Source organism: Phocoena phocoena, chromosome 19 (assembly GCF_963924675.1).
Source record: "Phocoena phocoena chromosome 19, mPhoPho1.1, whole genome shotgun sequence".
NCBI lineage: Eukaryota > Metazoa > Chordata > Mammalia > Artiodactyla > Phocoenidae > Phocoena > Phocoena phocoena.
Window position 1 is genome coordinate 42,266,496 of NC_089237.1, and position 17,327 is coordinate 42,283,822.

The window sequence follows — 17,327 nt, forward strand, 5'->3', positions numbered from 1 at the left end:
AATCTCTCACTTTTTCTTCCCAGCAATCAGGCTGGTCTCCTTAACTGTCTCATTAGAAGCTACATTATTAATATGAAGGGCTTACCATGATCAATAAAGCCCAGCATTTCAAAATTAGTAAGAGAAAGAAACTAGTAATATCCGCTTTATCATTTATTATTGAAAAATAAACAGAAGTCAAGACTTACTCTAAATTAGCTGCTGACTGACTGAAGTGTACATTGTTGCGCTTTTGTGAAACATAAAAAGTAAGTTCTTTTGTTGGATCTCTTCCTACTTTCTTGCAAGAATTCAGGGAGGTTTCCAATGCTTTTGAAATAGTAGAAGAACATTTAGTAAAGCTGAGAGCTTCTACAGCTGCCTTTAATTCTCCAGAGCTTTGAGAAGTCCATCCATCACTACTCTCGAGACTAAACTCATCACAAAGTCCACTTTGAACTTTTCCATTTGTCCAGCCAAAATCATTTTTACGAAATTCCCTATGTTCCCTTACATCAGTTAAAAGGGCATCTAAGAAGGACATGTTGTCCATGAACTCAGTGAGAGAATTTAAACAGTGAGAAACAAGGACAGAATATTTCTTTTCTGCTGGTGTTTTAGGAGAACGAGGAATAGATTCAACGTTTGACTCTAGACAGGTGTTTAGTTTCTTTGTCTCTGGATTGCTTTCTTTCTCTCTAGCTTTGCTTTCTTCTGAATTTGGAGAAGATGCAGAGGAAAGCCTAATAAATTCATCAGAAAAGTCCAATTCGGTGTCAAATAAGTCACTATCGTCTAAAATTACCATCTTTTTCTTATGTTTCTTTTTTTGTGACTTTTTCAATGGCTTCTCTCCTTCAGAAAGTTTCCTAGCAAGACATTTCATATTTTTTGTTGCTGCATTGGTGTCCACACTTACTGATGAACCAGCAAAGTTTTCTGTTTCTGGGATGATATTAACAGGTAATGGTAGAATGAACTCAAGATTACTATATAAGAAATCTACATTCCTCATTTGGAATTCTGTAAGAAGCTGGATGAGCTTATGCCATTCTTCCTTTGTTCTGATTTTGTGCTGAAAAACAATATTGAGTAAAGAAATGTCATAACAGTACATAGTCTGAACATTTTTCTACCCATAGGAATATAGTGTCACTCCTATCTATTTTCAAAGTAATGAGTTGCTAACCCTCATAATTTTATTAACCTACACTTCCCTAATACATCAAATAGTATCATGAGTCTAAAAGATTAATTTAGACTGTTAATTTCAAAAATTAAATTCTCGAATAGTCAGTATATACCCTAATTCAATAATTAGAAGCTCATTTGCTTAAAAACTACTGTTCTGAAATTGTCTTTTTTTATCTGAAATATTTCTAAGTTCTATTCTAAATTCTATAATATACATCTAGAGCAAGGCCTATGCACCATTTGTCAAAGTGGTACAATGTGTTAAAATCAGAAATCTGAAGCCTGTAAAAATTACTGGTAAATTTGAGTTAACCTTAAGATTCAAAAGACAGAAGTGAGTGTTGGGAAGATGAAAAAGAACATAAATTTACTAGACATTGAAAATACCTTCAAAAATGAAAATAAGTCTTCAGATGGGGAAAAAATGTTCTTAAGGCCAAACAAGGTCTCAGCACAGCCAATGTCACATTTGGGAAGGTCTGTTGGATTCCTTTTAGTATTTTTAGCATTATTTTTGGAATCAGGGTCATCTTCAGAGCAAACAAGTTGTACATTTCTGCTATTTCCTCCTACAAAATTAGTAAAAGAAAACCTTAGCTATCCATATTTTTATCAAATTGTAGCAAGTAATTATTTAAGCAGTTATTTAAAATCCAAGATCCTTTGGCATTTAAAAAAAATTATTTATTTATCTATTTATTTTTGACTGTGTTGGGTCTTTGCTGCAGGCAGGCCCTCTCTAGTTGCAGCCAGCGGGGGCCACTCTTAGTTGCAATGCGCAGGCCTCTCACCGTCGTGGCCTCTCCTGTTGCAGAGCACGGGCTCCAGAGCACAGGCTCCAGAGCACAGGCACAGGCTTAGTGGCTATGCAGCATGAGGGATCTTCCAGGGCCAGGGACTGAACCCACATCCCCTGCATTGGCAGGAGGATTCTTAACCACTGTGCCACCAGGGAAGTCCCCTTTGGCATTTTTTGGACCTAATCCTCATTTTGTTATTCTCCCCATATGTATCTAATTCATAAAACGTACAACACAAACATGATTTCTACATAGGTTAAGTGGGGCTGGGGTGTGGGGTGGGCTTACAAAACAATCTAACAGAAAAAAGAGCAAGGACTGGACAGGCAAGTCACAGAAGAAACACAAATATCGAATAAACTCATAAAAAGATGTACAATTTTACCAGTGATCATGGAAATGGAAATTAAAATAAGATACCATTCATTTTTCACCTTCTAAATTAGCAAAATTATAAAAGATACTCACTGCATACTTTAACAACAAACTGAAGATGACTTAAATGTCACCTAGTAGGTAATGGTTAATTAAATTACGTTACATCCACTTTATATTATAGAATAGCACACAGCTGTGAAAAAGAGAGGGCTAGAACTATACGTACTGACAATAAATTGTGAGGTAAGAAAAAGCAAACTGTTTAACAATACATATAGTATTGGTTAATTTTGCTAAATAAGTAGGTAGCAATATTTGTATATGCATAGATAAAGGTCTAAGAGTAGCTACCTTTAAGAAGTGGGGCAAGATCTTTTACTTTTTACATTATATACTTCTGTATTGTCTGATTTCCAATGAGTGTGTATCTGTGTTTTACTTTTAAGACAGGAATGAAATGCATTTAAGATCTTCAAGAAAAGAAATAATGCTAAAGTTCTTGGTATTGCATTTTATAACCAGTAATATGGTGATAGTTATTAACTTTTGTTTAAAATAGGATATTTTCCATGTCTTATTTATCATATTTACTTCTAAGAAATAGTTAAAACTGCCAGCTTAAATTGAATTAAATACTTTGAAAAAGAATAAGATATTAGGGCTTCCCTGGTGGCGCAGTGGTTGAGAGTCTGCCTGCCAATGCAGGGGATACGGGTTCGAGCCCTGGTGTGGGAAGATCCCACATGCCGTGGAGCAACTGGGCCCGTGAGCCACAACTACTGAACCTGCGCGTCTGGAGCCCGTGCTCTGCAACAAGAGAGGCCGCGATAGTGAGAGGCCTGCGCACAGCGATGAAGAGTGGCCCCCGCTCGCCGCAACTAGAGAAAGTCCTCGCACAGAAATGAAGACCCAACGCAGCCAAATAAATTAATTAATTAATTTAAAAAATAAGATATTAAATTTTGAACTAATCAGAAAACCAATAAGGGATTAATATTACAGAACTTCACCTTTTTAAAAATTAAATATTTGTATATTTCCCAGAGCAGGATCTGTAACTACAGAACTGTGACTATGGAGCATGGAAACCACAAACTATGAACTTCTTCAGGGAAGGAACCATGTCTTATTCATATAAACACAGGACCTGGCATGGAGAAAGTCCTCAGTAAATGTCTGTGACTTGAATTAGGTAACAATGACTGAAGATTGGTAAGAAATAAAATAAAGCATTTCTGAAATAATAGAGTTCTTAGGAAAGAGAGAATTATAGGCTATTAAGGAAGCTGAAAAGGAACTTACAATACAGTCATCTAAAAATAATTTACATATGGAAAAATTACCAATACTTATTTTTTTAATAAGTGAAAAAAGGAAGTTGCTAAATAATATAATTCTATTTGTTTATAAGCAACTATGTTTATAAATGTACAAGTAACCATCTGTTCCAGGTTCAGTTTAATTGTATCTACCCACATTTAATGCTTACAAAACTTTTCATCAACTAAGTTGATGTATGTATGTTTCTTTTAATATTAACATGATACCTCAATGCTCAAAATTTTTATAATCTTTCAAATGTTTTGGTACAGCATATATTTTAATATAGGATCCCATTACAGAAATTTCTTTTACAACAAATCAACTTACGACAAAAAGATAATGGCCTTTCTTCTAAAAATCCACCTCCACTTCTAATCCAGAATTGTAAGTAAAGGATACTTTTTCTGATGTCACAAGTATTTGCAGTTAGCAATGTTACAAAATCTTTTACATCGGTTCTAAAATTCTCAGTCAAGCAGATCATCTGTAGGTAGCTGGCAACATTTAGCTGAGAGAGAGTGAGAGAGAGAGAGAGAGAGAGACAGGAGGGGAGAGGTGGGGGTAGGAGGGAGAGAGACACAGGAAAGAAACATGGTCAACTGCAGAGTTAACAGAAATACATCAATAACATCAAAAAGCAAGCCAAATTTTGCTAAGATTCACAATATTTTAAGCTCTTATTGAGAATGATTGATCTAGAAAGATATAAAGGAATATGGTACCAAATTAAAAGCATTTACATAAACTTCTTTTATTAACTGTATATAGTCTGAGACAGCAAGGAAAATTTTATGGGAGATTCTCCAACCTGAATCCTGAAGGCAATTTTATTAAACCTTAAGAAAATCCCTTAGGGGGCTTCCCTGGTGGCGCAGTGATTGAGAATCTGCCTGCCAATGCAGGGGACACGGGTTCGAGCCCTGGTCTGGGAAGATCCCGCATGTCGCGGAGCAACTAGGCCCGTGAGCCACAACTACTGAGGCTGTGCTCTAGAGTCCGCAAGCCACAGCTACTGAGCCTGCATGCCACAACTACTGAAGCCCGCGACTAGAGTCCGTGCTCCGCAACAAGAGAAGCTACCACATTGAGAAGCCCACGCATCACAACAAAGAGTAGCCCCCGCTCACCGCAACTAGAGAAAGCCCCTTTGCAGCAACGAAAACCCAACGCAGCCAAAAATAAAAAATATATAAATGGGGCTTCCCTGGTGGCACAGTGGTTGAGAGTCCGCCTGCTGATGCAGGGGACACGGATTCGTGCCCCGGTCCGGGAAGATCCCACATGCCGCGGAGCGGCTGGGCCCGTGAGCCATGGCCGCTAAGCCTGCGCGTCCGGAGCCTGTGCTCCGCAACAGGAGAGGCCACAACAGTGAGAGGCCCGCATACCGCAAAAAAAAAAAAAAAAAAAAAAAAAAAAAGAGAAAAAAAAATATATAAATGTATAAATAAACTTATTTTAAAAAAAGGAAAGAAACTACTGGCACAGGTAATATGAGCAAATCTGAAAAAGCATTATGGTGTGTGAAAGAAACTAAATAAAAAATACTACATATTATAAGATTCTATTGACATGAAATTCTACAATTGGCAAAATTACGGTGACAGAAAACAGACTGGTAGTGGGCAGGGCCGAGGGGTTAGGACAAAGGACAGAACACAGCAGCACACAAGGGAACTTTTGGTAGTAATAAAGATGTTCTCTATCTTGATGGACATGTTCTGTAACTACACTTGTCAAAATTCATTGAACCATACACTTGAAGTGGGTGTATTTTACTGTAAATAAACTATACTTCAAAGCTAATTAACAGAAAGCAAACATGCACACACACAGATGGATACCACTACCATGGCCAAAGTTAAAAAGACTGACAACAGTTGCCAGACTTCTCATGCACTGGAAACCTATCTGGCAGAGTCTTAAAAAGCTAAACAAATAAAAATAACATAATGCATATGATTCAACAATTCCACTGACAGAACAGCATGGATAAATCTAAAAAACATAATGTTAAATGAAAGAAACCAGATGTAAAAGGACACATAATGTTTCCTATTATTTGAAATTTCAGAATAGACAAAACTAATCTGTTAATACACATTAGAATAGTGGTTAGTTATCAGGTTTCCCTGGTGGCGCAGTGGTTGAGAATCTGCCTGCCAATGCAGGGGACATAGGTTCGAGCCCTGGTCTGGGAAGATCCCACATGCCGCGGAGCAACTGGGCCCGTGAGCCACAACTACTGAACCTGCACGTCTGGAGCCTGTGCTCTGCAACAAGAGAGGCCACGATAGTGAGAGGCCTGCGCACAGCGATGAAGAGTGGCCCCCGCTCGCCGCAACTAGAGAAAGCCCCCACACAGAAACGAAGACCCAACACAGCCAAAAATAAATAAATAAAATTAAAAAAAAAAAAAAAGTTGTTATCTCCGGTGGAGAGGGGAGTGCTGACTAAAAAGGACCCAAGGGAACTTTTGGAGGTGATGGAAATGTTCTATATTTTGATCTGGGTGATGGTTACATGGATGTTTATCTCTGTTCACATTTTTCAATTTGTGTACTTAAGTGCATTTTTTTTTTTTTTTTTTTTTTGCGGTATGCAGGCCTCTCACTGTTGTGGCCTCTCCCGTTGCGGAGCACAGGCTCCAGATGCGCAGGCTCAGTGGCCATGGCTCACGGGCCTAGCCACTCCGCTAGCATGTGTGATTTTCCCAAACCGGGGCACGAACCCATGTCCCCTGCATCGGCAGGCGGATTCTCAACCACTGCGCCAGCAGGGAAGCCCCTTAAGTGCATTTTTAACTATATGCAAATTTCACCTCAGTAAAGCACTGGTTACTATGAAAAAGACCTAATGAACACTGGAGTCTAGTAAAAATTTGAATACATGAATTTTGAAAAAGATATTTTTTAAAGTAAAAAAAAGATAATCAGAAGTCTCCTAAAATGCAGAAATTTTAACATACCCCTTAGTAACCACATTTAAAAATTATAACTAAATTTTATAATAAACCACCTTCTATATGATTGTGATATATAATTTATGCTGATCAAAATTCAAAACTTACCAGTGAAGGAGTGTTAAAATTAATTTCTTCAAAGCAGCCATCAAACATTAAACTAAATGTTGGATCTATGCGGAAAAAACATATTTTTAAACATTAAGACCACTAAGGTACTTTCTCTAGTCATACTTTTCTATGAAAGTATTCTATATTTCATCAGTAATGAAAATAAAATATGCAAATTATAAATCATTAAGGAATTGAACTTACATCTTGACTTTTTAATTAAACTACCATCTCACTTGGGATTAATATGATTTTTATCGATATTTTTAGAGTATAATCATTAGCTATCAAACGGGCTATTAATGTCTAAGTAGAGTCTAACAAACATTTTCCAACAGAAATCCATAGCAGAGATATTCTACTGAATATTTGTAATGACAAATATTAGAAAAGAATGTTATAAAACAATTTATAGGGAATTCCCTGGTGGTCCAGTGGTTAAGACTCCACACTCCCAATGCCCAGGTTTGATCCCTGGTCAGGGAACTAGATCCCGCATGCCGCAACTAAAGATCCCGCACTTGGCAATGAAGATCCCGCGTGTAGCAACAAAGACCCCATGCAGCCAAAAATAATTAATTAAAAAAAGAAAAAGATTTAGAAGCCTCCTCGTTTTAGGGAAAAAAACAGACTTAATTTACCAGCAGACTTCTAAAGGAACATATCTAACTAAAATTAGAAGCTTTCCCCAAATATTTTAACCAAAAGTAATTAATTGTAAAATCACTGGTTACTTACCACTTGTTGTAAGGATTACAGGTCTTTTCGTGGTTGCCATGAATGTTTTGATTGCATTCAAAAAGCCAGCATCTTCTTCGAAAATGACATCAACCTAAGAACAAATGGTTATTAGAATATTAATGTAGTAACAATACACTTATTGGATATCAGTTATGTTATCATAACTGTTATGTTATCATATCAGTTATAGTAGATACACTATATGTTTATTAGAGCCAGAATTTATGAATTTGTGAACAGTGTGACTTCACACCATGCCGAAAGCTTACAACGTCTTATACTATTAAAAGGGTAAAAAAATTATCAAACGTTAAAAACAAAAAAATGCAGTCACCTATAATTGGATAAGTATGGGTCAGAATAATTTCTACAAACACTAAACAGTAACTGAATTGCATTCATCATGTTCCTAAAAAACTCTTCTATGGCTGACAGTTTCATTCACTTTAATTTCAAATAGATACAATTATTCCTGACCTTCTTGGCTATTTTACAGTCCTTTATAGTAAAACATACAGTAATCTTTAGAATAAGTTTTTATCAGGAGGTATCACAAATGTACACCTCTGTAAGCCTACCTCCTCAAACAGAATGAGAGATGTTGCATTTTTCCTGTTGGGCTCCTCAGCCCCAAACTCTTTGACATTTTTATTAGTTGTGTTTGTAGATTTAGTCTGAATAATTGGTTTCTGTTCAAAAGAATTTTTGATTCCTGCATAAATAAAACATTAATATTTTAGATAAAATCAACTTTTAACAGAACACTGGATATTTCCACAGAATAAACTCAAACTGAAATCCATTATCAAAACTGAAACAAAGTATCAACACTCCTATATATATGACCTTCAGTGTAACTGAGGTTTAATAAATAGCAATAGGAACTCATGAACTGTGATCATATTTTTATTTTATCAGGGCCTCTGTCAATTTAGTATCTTACCTTTATTATTTTCCAGAAGTGCTCCTATTTGTTCATTATTTTTTGGCTTAGAAGACACTTTAAAATAATTTGCCAAAGTTTTAGGTGGAAGTACTCGCTTTGGTCCACTACTTTGTGGTGATGGTGAAGGAAGTTTTCTTGGTGATGTAACAACCTTCTTGGGGGAGCTTAATTTTTCTGCCAAAAACAAATTTCACTTAAAGACAAATATTCTAAAAATTAAACAGATGGCAAGATTGAGTCATCCACAGTATATTTCTACCCTTACCAGTTAAAAAGCAAAGTTATAAAAATTCTTTTTCTTTCTTACATTCTCTTTACAGTCAAATATTACTGTATTGTTAGTTATTCAACCAGTAGAGAAGGCAAAACCAATCATTTGGAAAAGATACTCTTTTCCAAGAAACATATATTCTTGAAGCAAAAATCTTCATAATTCCTTAATTCACTGTCTACATCTGCTTGAGGTCAGAAGAGGCTGGAGAAAAAGTGATATCGGTACCTACTAAGCACATTACAGACTTTCCTGTGCAACTTCAATTTAACCCACAGTAAACTGATATTGCAAGCAAACGATATGTTTTTCTAGATATGCTATGAAAGATGGATACAAAGTTAAAAAACAAATGGCTGATGTCTACCCTTCAGAAGCCCAACAGTGGCCTGGCATTTATTCCAGAGCGTGTCCTTTGCTCCTCTCTAAGTACCCTCATTCAGCCTTTACAAGTGCTAGTTATTATCATATGGACTCAGAGCAGGATCTTCTTTATGTACCAGCATATGTGCACCATTCCATGACTGTGTCCTATTCTTTTCTTGTACCCTCATAGACCTTGCATATCATAGGTGTTCAGAAAACTTAGTGAAAATTTTGAGCTTGAAAAAATTTATCTTAGATATCACAATCATGTCATAAAAATAGGGCATTTTAGGGACTTCCCTGGTGGTGCAGTGGTTAAGACTCCACGCTCCCAACGCAGGGGGCCAGGGTTCAATCCCTGGTCTGGGAACTAGATCCCACATGCATGCCACAACTAAGAGATCACATGCCACAACTAAGGAGCCTGCAAGCCGCAACTAAGACCCAACGCAACCAAATAAATAATTTTTTTTTTTTTAAATAGGGCATTTTAACACCATAAGGAAAGAGGTATAATCTTAAAAATATTTAGGGCTTCCCTAGTGGCGCAGTGGTTGAGAGTCCGCCTGCCGATGCAGGGGACACAGGTTTGTGCCCCGGTCCGGGAAGATCCCATATGCTGTGGAGCCTGTGCATCCAGAGCCTGTGCTCCGCAACGGGAGAGGCCACAACAGTGAGAGGCCCGCGTACCGCAAAAAAAAAAAAAAAAAAATTTAAATATCACTAAAAGTGGGATAACCAGTCGTTACGTATCTCTTGGCATGTATGCCAGCACCAAAATGGAAATGAATCTAATCAACCCCACAGATCTAACTGCCAGTTTATAAGAAATACAAGGAAGAGGAATGTGTTAACTGATACCATGAAGATATAATCAGCCAAATCTAGAATGTGAGAAATTTTATGACAAATGACCCATGTTCTTCAACAAATAAATGACATGAAATGAAAGGGTGAGGGAGCTGTTAGATTAAAAGAAACTTAAGTGACATTAATCAAATGTAAACTGTGGACCTTGTTTGGATCCTGATTTGAACAAACCATTTGAAACAGAAAACTGAAATTAAACTACATATTACATCAAATTAAGGTATATAGTTAATTTTGTTAGGTCTGATTATGATATAGTGGTTATGCTTTTAAAAAAGTCCTTATCAGTTAGAGCTACATATTGAAATATATATACATGAGTAAAATTATGTGATGGTCCTGAGATTTGTTTTAAAACATAAAGTCCAAGAAAAATGAAAAAGGCATGTATATATATAGGAAAAGATTAAAAATGAATGGCAAAATTCCAATTATTGGGACTTCACTGGTGGCGCAGCGGTTAAGAATCAGCCTGCCAATGCAGGGGACATGGGTTTGAGCCCTGGTCGGGGAAGATCCCACATGCCACAGAGCAACTAAGCCCGTTCGCCACAACTACTGAGCCTTCGCTCTAGAGCCTGCGAGCCACAACTACTGAAGCCCATGGGCCTAGAGCCCGTGCTCCACAACAAGAGAAGCCACCACAATGAGAAGCCCGCGCACCATGATGAAGAGTAGCCCCTACGCACTGCAACTAGAGAAAGCCTGCATGCAGCAACGAAGACCCAATGCAGCCAAAAATAAATAAATAAATATATTAAAAAAAAATGCTAATTATTAAAATTTTCTTAGATTTTAAGTTTTTAAACATTACAACTTCAGGAAAATAATTTACTTACTTGGTGACTTGCTTATGTTGTAGCTATTAAAAAAACAGGGTTTTTGTGAGTTTACACCTTGCTTGTCTACTTGATGGGACTGAGTAGCTTCCTTCAGCTGAGACAGAATTTGTCTACCACTGCGCTGAGAAGAGGCATTCACTTCAAATATCTAAAAGAATATATGAAAAAATGGCAGAATGGTTGATGTTTCCTTTTGTTTCAAGGGTAATTATTACATTAACATTTGTCCACTAACCTTAAATCCAAGCTCCTGAGCACAAGCATATACCGCAGCAGTTTTCCCCACTCCTGTTGGCCCTGTTATAAGAACAGTATTGCAAAGACGATTCTCTTCTTCATCATCTGAACTGCCTTTAAAGTCTATGCTGTCCAATGGATCTGAAAAATCATTCAAATGCACGTAAAACAACTGCTTAGGCATCAATTCTGTCTCACCAAACCCAATGACCAAATCCCACAAACTTCTTGCCAATAAACGTTGGAAATTCAACGTACAAAAACTAAAAAACCAAATATAAAATATCAAACAAGCAGCTTTATGAAAATTTTCAGCTAATCTAATTCTAAAAATGTTCAGTGAAATGGAAAAAAATGACTCAAAATACCTTCCTGTTTCTCATCTCTTTTTCCCTTCAAATTCTGTCCTTCTTCCAATTCAGCTCTTCTTTTCCAGTCTTTCAACCAACTACCATAAGAAAATGTATGTTAATAAAAAAATTCACAGAATATAGATATCTCTTAGATGATACGTTAAAATGATTGTCGGGGGAAGTGATGGTATATTGTTAGTTTTTAAGAACTCCATAACATTTTTGAATCAACTATATAGTAAAATAATTTTACATGGACATGAATATTTTAAAATGAAGTAATTTTTGCCGAAATCCTCAAGACAATATGTGCAAGGATATTCACTGCAACACTGTTTATATTAGCCTCCAAAAGGAAAAACCTAAAAATACATCAGTAAGGGAAAAGATACCTTATGGTATGTATGCTCACATAAGAAATCAGTACAGAGAAACTATGAAGAACTGAGTAGATTGTATGGTGACATGAAAGATGTCTAATAAAAAAAAAAAAAAGATGTCTAATATATTGATACAATGCTAAGTATGAGTAGAAAGATTAAGTTCTAGTCTGGAGCTAGACTGAGTTTAAATTCCAGCTCCACCACTTTCTAGCTATGTGACCTTGGACAAATAACTCAACCTCTCTGGGCCACATTCCTCATGAGGAACAGTATTTACCCTCATAGGATTGTTCTAAGGTTCAAATGAGCTAAGCATGATCAAGTGCTTAGAACAATGCCAATCTCAAAGGTTTTATTATTATGAGTCCCAATTCCTTGTATGAAATCCTTTGGGCCAGATGAGTTTTAGAATTCAGGATTTTTCAGATATTAGAAATGTAATTTGGTACATATACTACATAAAACATAATACCCCTAGTGGGTCTGTGGCAGTACATCCATAATCACTGAATATTTCTAGTTAAAAAAATATGAACTCCTACTAAGTGGGACTGATAAAGACTATAATAAACTTTATGTATATAATAAAGTTAATAAACTTTAAATTTCCAGAACTCTTTGGAGGTGGGAATTATAGACAAAGGATTATTACCTGAATTAGTAGTAATATGATCCTATTTGTTAGGAAGAAAGGAGCAAATATATGCATTAAAATTTTTCTGGAAGGTTTTACAAGACAATTTTAATAGTCATTTACCTCTAGGGAGTAGAAACAGGAGAAAAGAGGTACATTTACTTTTCACTGAAAATTCTTCTTCCTTTTTCTTTTTTTTTTTAAGATTTTACCTTGTGATGTATTACTTTATAATTTCTAGATTTTAGCACAAATAAAATAAATACTAAAACTAGATTCAAAAACTATTTCTCAATTCCTTTACAAATCTTACCAACCTATGTAACTTTCTAATAGCTAGCTCATTGCCTATGAGTTCACCGGAGTTCTGAGGTTGATACTTTTCTGTCCAAAGCATGTCTTCAGTTCCAGAATCTAAAGCAAAAAATATATATTAAAGTATTTTGTTTCTTGGCATAAACATATATTCTTAGGCATTTATATTATTGTTTCATGTAACAATAAGTATTTGTACAAATACTTTTATTTACAAATTGCCAAAAAGGCAATTTCAAAACTTAACATTACATTAAAAATTTTTCACATCAAAACCCTTCCCTCTTAAAAGCTAACCACCATAAAGTCTTATGACAATAAGATTTAAAAGTATACATTAAAAATTTTAATAATCGCTCAAGAAACACAAAATATGAAAAATAATTTGTACTGTAAGAAATAATCTAAAGAACAAATGCAGCATAATTTTCATGGAGCCTCTTCTTTTTTTTTTTGGAGCCTCTTCTTGACAACTAAAAAGATACATTAAAACATTCTAGGAGGTCAGCCTGAGTAAACGGAGAGATGCTACACTCCCAATTGAGAAGAGTTAGGAAGATGCCAGTCCCCTCCAAATTAATCTATGTTGTGGTATGCATCTCCCTCTCTTTTTTTTTTTTTGGCCGCACCATGTGGCATTAATCTACATTCTAATGCAAAATCAAAACCCCAGTGGAATTTGTGGGGTAAGGGAATCTATAGTTTATTTAGTGGAGTCAATGCATGAAAATAGTTTTAAAAAATGACGGATGGATCTAGAGATTGTCATACTGAGGGAAGTAAGTCAGACACAGAAAGATAAATATAATATGATATTGCTTATATGTAGAATCTAAAATAAAGGGTACAAATGAACTTATTTACAAAACAGAGGTAGAGTCACAGATGTAGAAAACAAACTTATGGTTACCAGGGGTAAGGACAGGGAGGGATAAATTGGGAGATTGGGATTGACATATACACACTACCACATATAAAAGAGATAACTAATAAGAACCTACTGTATAGCACAGGGAACTCTACTCAATACTGTGTAATGGCCTATCTGGGAAAAGAATCTAAAACAAGAGTGGATGTAGGTATATGTATAACTGATTCACTTTGCTGTACACCTGAAACTAACACAACATTGTAAATCAACCATGCTCCAAGAAAAATTTTAAAAAGGGCTGCCCTGGTGGTGCAGTGGTTAAGAATCTGCCTGTCAATGCAGGGGACAGGGGTTTGATCCCTGGCCCGGGAAGATCCCATATGCCGCGGAGCAACTAAGCCTGGCCACCCAACTACTGAGTTTGCGCTCTAGAGCCCACGTGCCACAACTACTGAAGCCCGTGTGCCTAGAGCCTGTGCGCCACAGCAAGAGAAGCCACCGCAATGAGAAGCCCGTGCACCACAACAAGGAGTAGCCCCCGCTCGCCGCAACTAGAGAAAGCCTGTGCTCAGCAACGAAGACCCAACACAGCCAAAAATAAAAACAAATAAATTAATTAATTAAAAAAAATTTTTTTTTAATATAGAGGGGCTTCCCTGGTGGCGCAGTGGTTAAGAATCCACCTGCCAATGCAGGAGACACGGGTTCGAGCCCTGGTCTGGGAAGATCCCACATGCTGCAGAGCAAATAAGCCCGTGTGCCACAATTACTGAGCCTGCGCTCTAGAGCCCGTCAGCCACAACTACTGAGCCTGTGCCACAACTACTGAAGCCCGTGCGCCTAGAGCCCATGCTCCGCAGCAAGAGAAGCCACTGCAATGAGAAGCCTGCGCACCACAACGAAGGGTAGTCCCCGCTCGCCCCAACTAGAGAAAGCCCGTGCACAGCAACGAAGACCCAACACAGCCAAAAATAAATAAGTAAATAAATAAATAATTTTTTAAAAATACAGAGACTTGCTGTACAAATTATCAAAACATAATCTAAATGGATGAATTAATTCAATTGAATGTTTCAGAAAAGCTACGTAACCAAATGGGAATATGTCAAAAACATGTGAAACAGGTGTAAAGTAATAGGTAGAGTGTGATTCCAGGTTGTTGTTGTTTTTTTTTTTGTGGTACGCGGGCCTCTCACCGCTGTGGCCTCTCCCGTTGTGGAGCACAGGCTCCGGACGCGCAGGCTCACGGGCCCAGCCGCTCCGCAGCATGTGGGATACTGCCAGACCGGGGCACGAACCCGCATCCCCTGCATCAGCAGGCAGACTCTCAACCACTGTGCCACCAGGGAAGCCCCTGGTTTTTTTTGTTTGTTTGTTTTTTAAATTTATTTGGCTGCACCGGGTCTTAGTTGCAGCACTCAGGATCTTTGTTGCCGTGTGCGAGATCTTCATTGCGGCATGTGGAATCTTTTTTGTAGTTGCAGCATGCAGGATCTTTAGTTGGGGCATGCGGGATTTTTAGTTGCGGCATGCGGGATCTTTAGTTGCAGAAGGCAGGATCTAGTTCCCTGACCAGGGACTGAACCCGGGCCCCCTGCATTGCGAGCGTGGAGTCTTAACCACTGGACCACCAGGGAAGTCTCCAGGTTTTTAAAAAAGCATATGTATTTAGGGAAGCACAGAAAAATCAAAGACCAAACAGCAATCTGTTAAGCGTGTTTATCTGAAGACTCTAATCAGTGAGGCTTCCACTTCTTATTTTGTTTGAATGTTACAGTGAGCATATATTAAGAGACAGGGGAAAAAATAAGAAGTTAAAAACAAACAAAAAAACCTCTAAGACCAGAGGGAGAAAGTCTAATTTACCTGGAATAGAAGATACTTCTGATGTAGACTTGTCACCATCTATTATCAGAATATCAGAATCTTCTACAGCTGCTGTTTCCACTTTACACCTTGTACTCAAAGCTGTTCGTTTCTTCCTGGATGTTTTAGGAAATAAACCTTTGGAAGAATCTAGCTTTATCCCACTGGAGTTGTTTCTTTTGTCAAGTTCTTCTAGTTTCGCACTTATCTTTTTTGGACTGTCTGAATACTCATTTGGTTTCTTTCTTTTGGATTTATGATTTTCCATTTCCACTCGTTTCCTTTTGGTTTCTTTTCGACTGACGTCAGGCTCTAGTTTTGGACTTTCTATTTGGGGAATTATTGAAATGCACGTGCTTATTACTCAACAAAAAACAAATTTTAATATCCAATAATCTTAATACCACTTCAAAATATCCAATAGCCTTATCTATAAAGTGAAAACGCAAGAATCAAATGTGGCATACTGAAAGCAAGCTGGATAACTTGTTATTTAGATTGCCTTTTGTACGGGCTATATAAACTACCTAATCTAAGGCTTTCCTTAAATAAATTATTAGTATTTTAACATAATTAAAGCTGTCTTTGTGTTGCCAACTCTGGAAGCTGTCAGGGGCTAACACTGTATCACACAAGTTGCTTTACTTTAACTGAACAGCTCTCCCTATCAACCATAAGCAATGTTCTCTCGGTGGTGACCACTTCCAAGAGTCAATGGCTAAGCTTAGTGTTTTCAAAACGGAAATGTTAACAGAAATAATAATTATCACTAACCTTGTTTACGATGACACTTGGAAAGTACCTGGGGCTCAGTTCGCTTTTTTAGAAGCAAAGGGAAGTATTTCCTCAAAGAAAACTCGGGATTTGACCACCTAATTTCCTCCAGCAAAAGATTTCGTACTTCTTCAGTCAAATCCTTCCTTCTCCCAACAAACTGCAATAAAGAATAAAATGCTCAATTAAACCCACATTGTCCATTAATATTAATCAGAATACTACCAACTACTTTCTGTCTGTAAGTCTATGTCATTGGTAGGATTAGCTTTAGTCACTAAATACAACCTTGATGGCAAAGCTGCATTTGCACAGCTTTAGAAGGACTTGGTTTGTTTTTTAAAAAAATATTTATTTGTTTATTTATTTGGTTGCACCAGGTCCTAGTTGCTGCAGGAGGACTCCTTAGTTGCGGCTCATGGCCTCCTTAGTTGCAGCTCGAGGGCTCCTTAATTGTGGCATGTGAACTCTTAGCTGCAGCATGCATGTGGGATCCAGTTCCCTGACCAGGGATCGAACCCAGGCCCCCTGCATTGGAAGCGCGGAGTCTTATCCACTGTGCCACCAGGGAAGTTCCTTAATTCATATTTTTTTTTTTTTTTTTTTTTTGCGGTACACAGGCCTCTCACCGCTGTGGCTTCGCCCGTTGCGGAGCACAGGCTCCGGACGCACAGGCTCAGCGGCCATGGCTCACGGGCCCAGCCACTCCGCGGCACGTGGGATCTTCCCGTACCGGGGCACGAACCCATGTCCCCTGCATCGGCAGGCGGACTCTCAACCACTGCGCCACCAGGGAAGCCCTCATATTTTTATTGTTCTTTCTTTTCAACTAATTGTATTTTACTCATTTATGAGATTATAATTCTGACTGATAAAGTATCTAAATGTGCTATGTAATCTAATATTCTTTTAAAACTGGCTATCATTAATTCTTAGTATGTTTTTAAAGCTCTAGGAGTATTTAAAACAGATATGTACTTCAACTGGGATTTATTTTTTAAAATTGGACTCTAGGAAGAGATGAATTTTAGGCCACAACAGTAAATATCCAAAATTTTTTCCCTCTGAAAGATATGAAGGAAACTGCCTACAATGGATGACCACTCTCACACTT

General features: G+C 37.4%; 1 protein-coding gene across 1 annotated transcript in view; it reads right to left on the minus strand.

Annotated features, from left to right (window-relative positions):
* Positions 1-17,327, minus strand: part of ATAD5 (ATPase family AAA domain containing 5) — a 36,468-nt gene that overhangs the window by 608 nt on the left and 18,533 nt on the right. Inside the window, exons 9-21 of the mRNA XM_065897704.1 lie at positions 16,214-16,373; positions 15,578-15,766; positions 12,705-12,801; positions 11,386-11,465; positions 11,016-11,158; positions 10,778-10,928; positions 8,429-8,605; positions 8,064-8,197; positions 7,483-7,576; positions 6,742-6,806; positions 4,002-4,182; positions 1,561-1,742; positions 189-1,054 (exon numbers count right to left, since the gene is read on the minus strand). Of these exons, the coding sequence (XP_065753776.1) occupies positions 189-1,054; positions 1,561-1,742; positions 4,002-4,182; positions 6,742-6,806; positions 7,483-7,576; positions 8,064-8,197; positions 8,429-8,605; positions 10,778-10,928; positions 11,016-11,158; positions 11,386-11,465; positions 12,705-12,801; positions 15,578-15,766; positions 16,214-16,373 (2,519 nt within the window). The remainder of the gene's footprint in view (positions 1-188; positions 1,055-1,560; positions 1,743-4,001; positions 4,183-6,741; positions 6,807-7,482; positions 7,577-8,063; positions 8,198-8,428; positions 8,606-10,777; positions 10,929-11,015; positions 11,159-11,385; positions 11,466-12,704; positions 12,802-15,577; positions 15,767-16,213; positions 16,374-17,327) is intronic.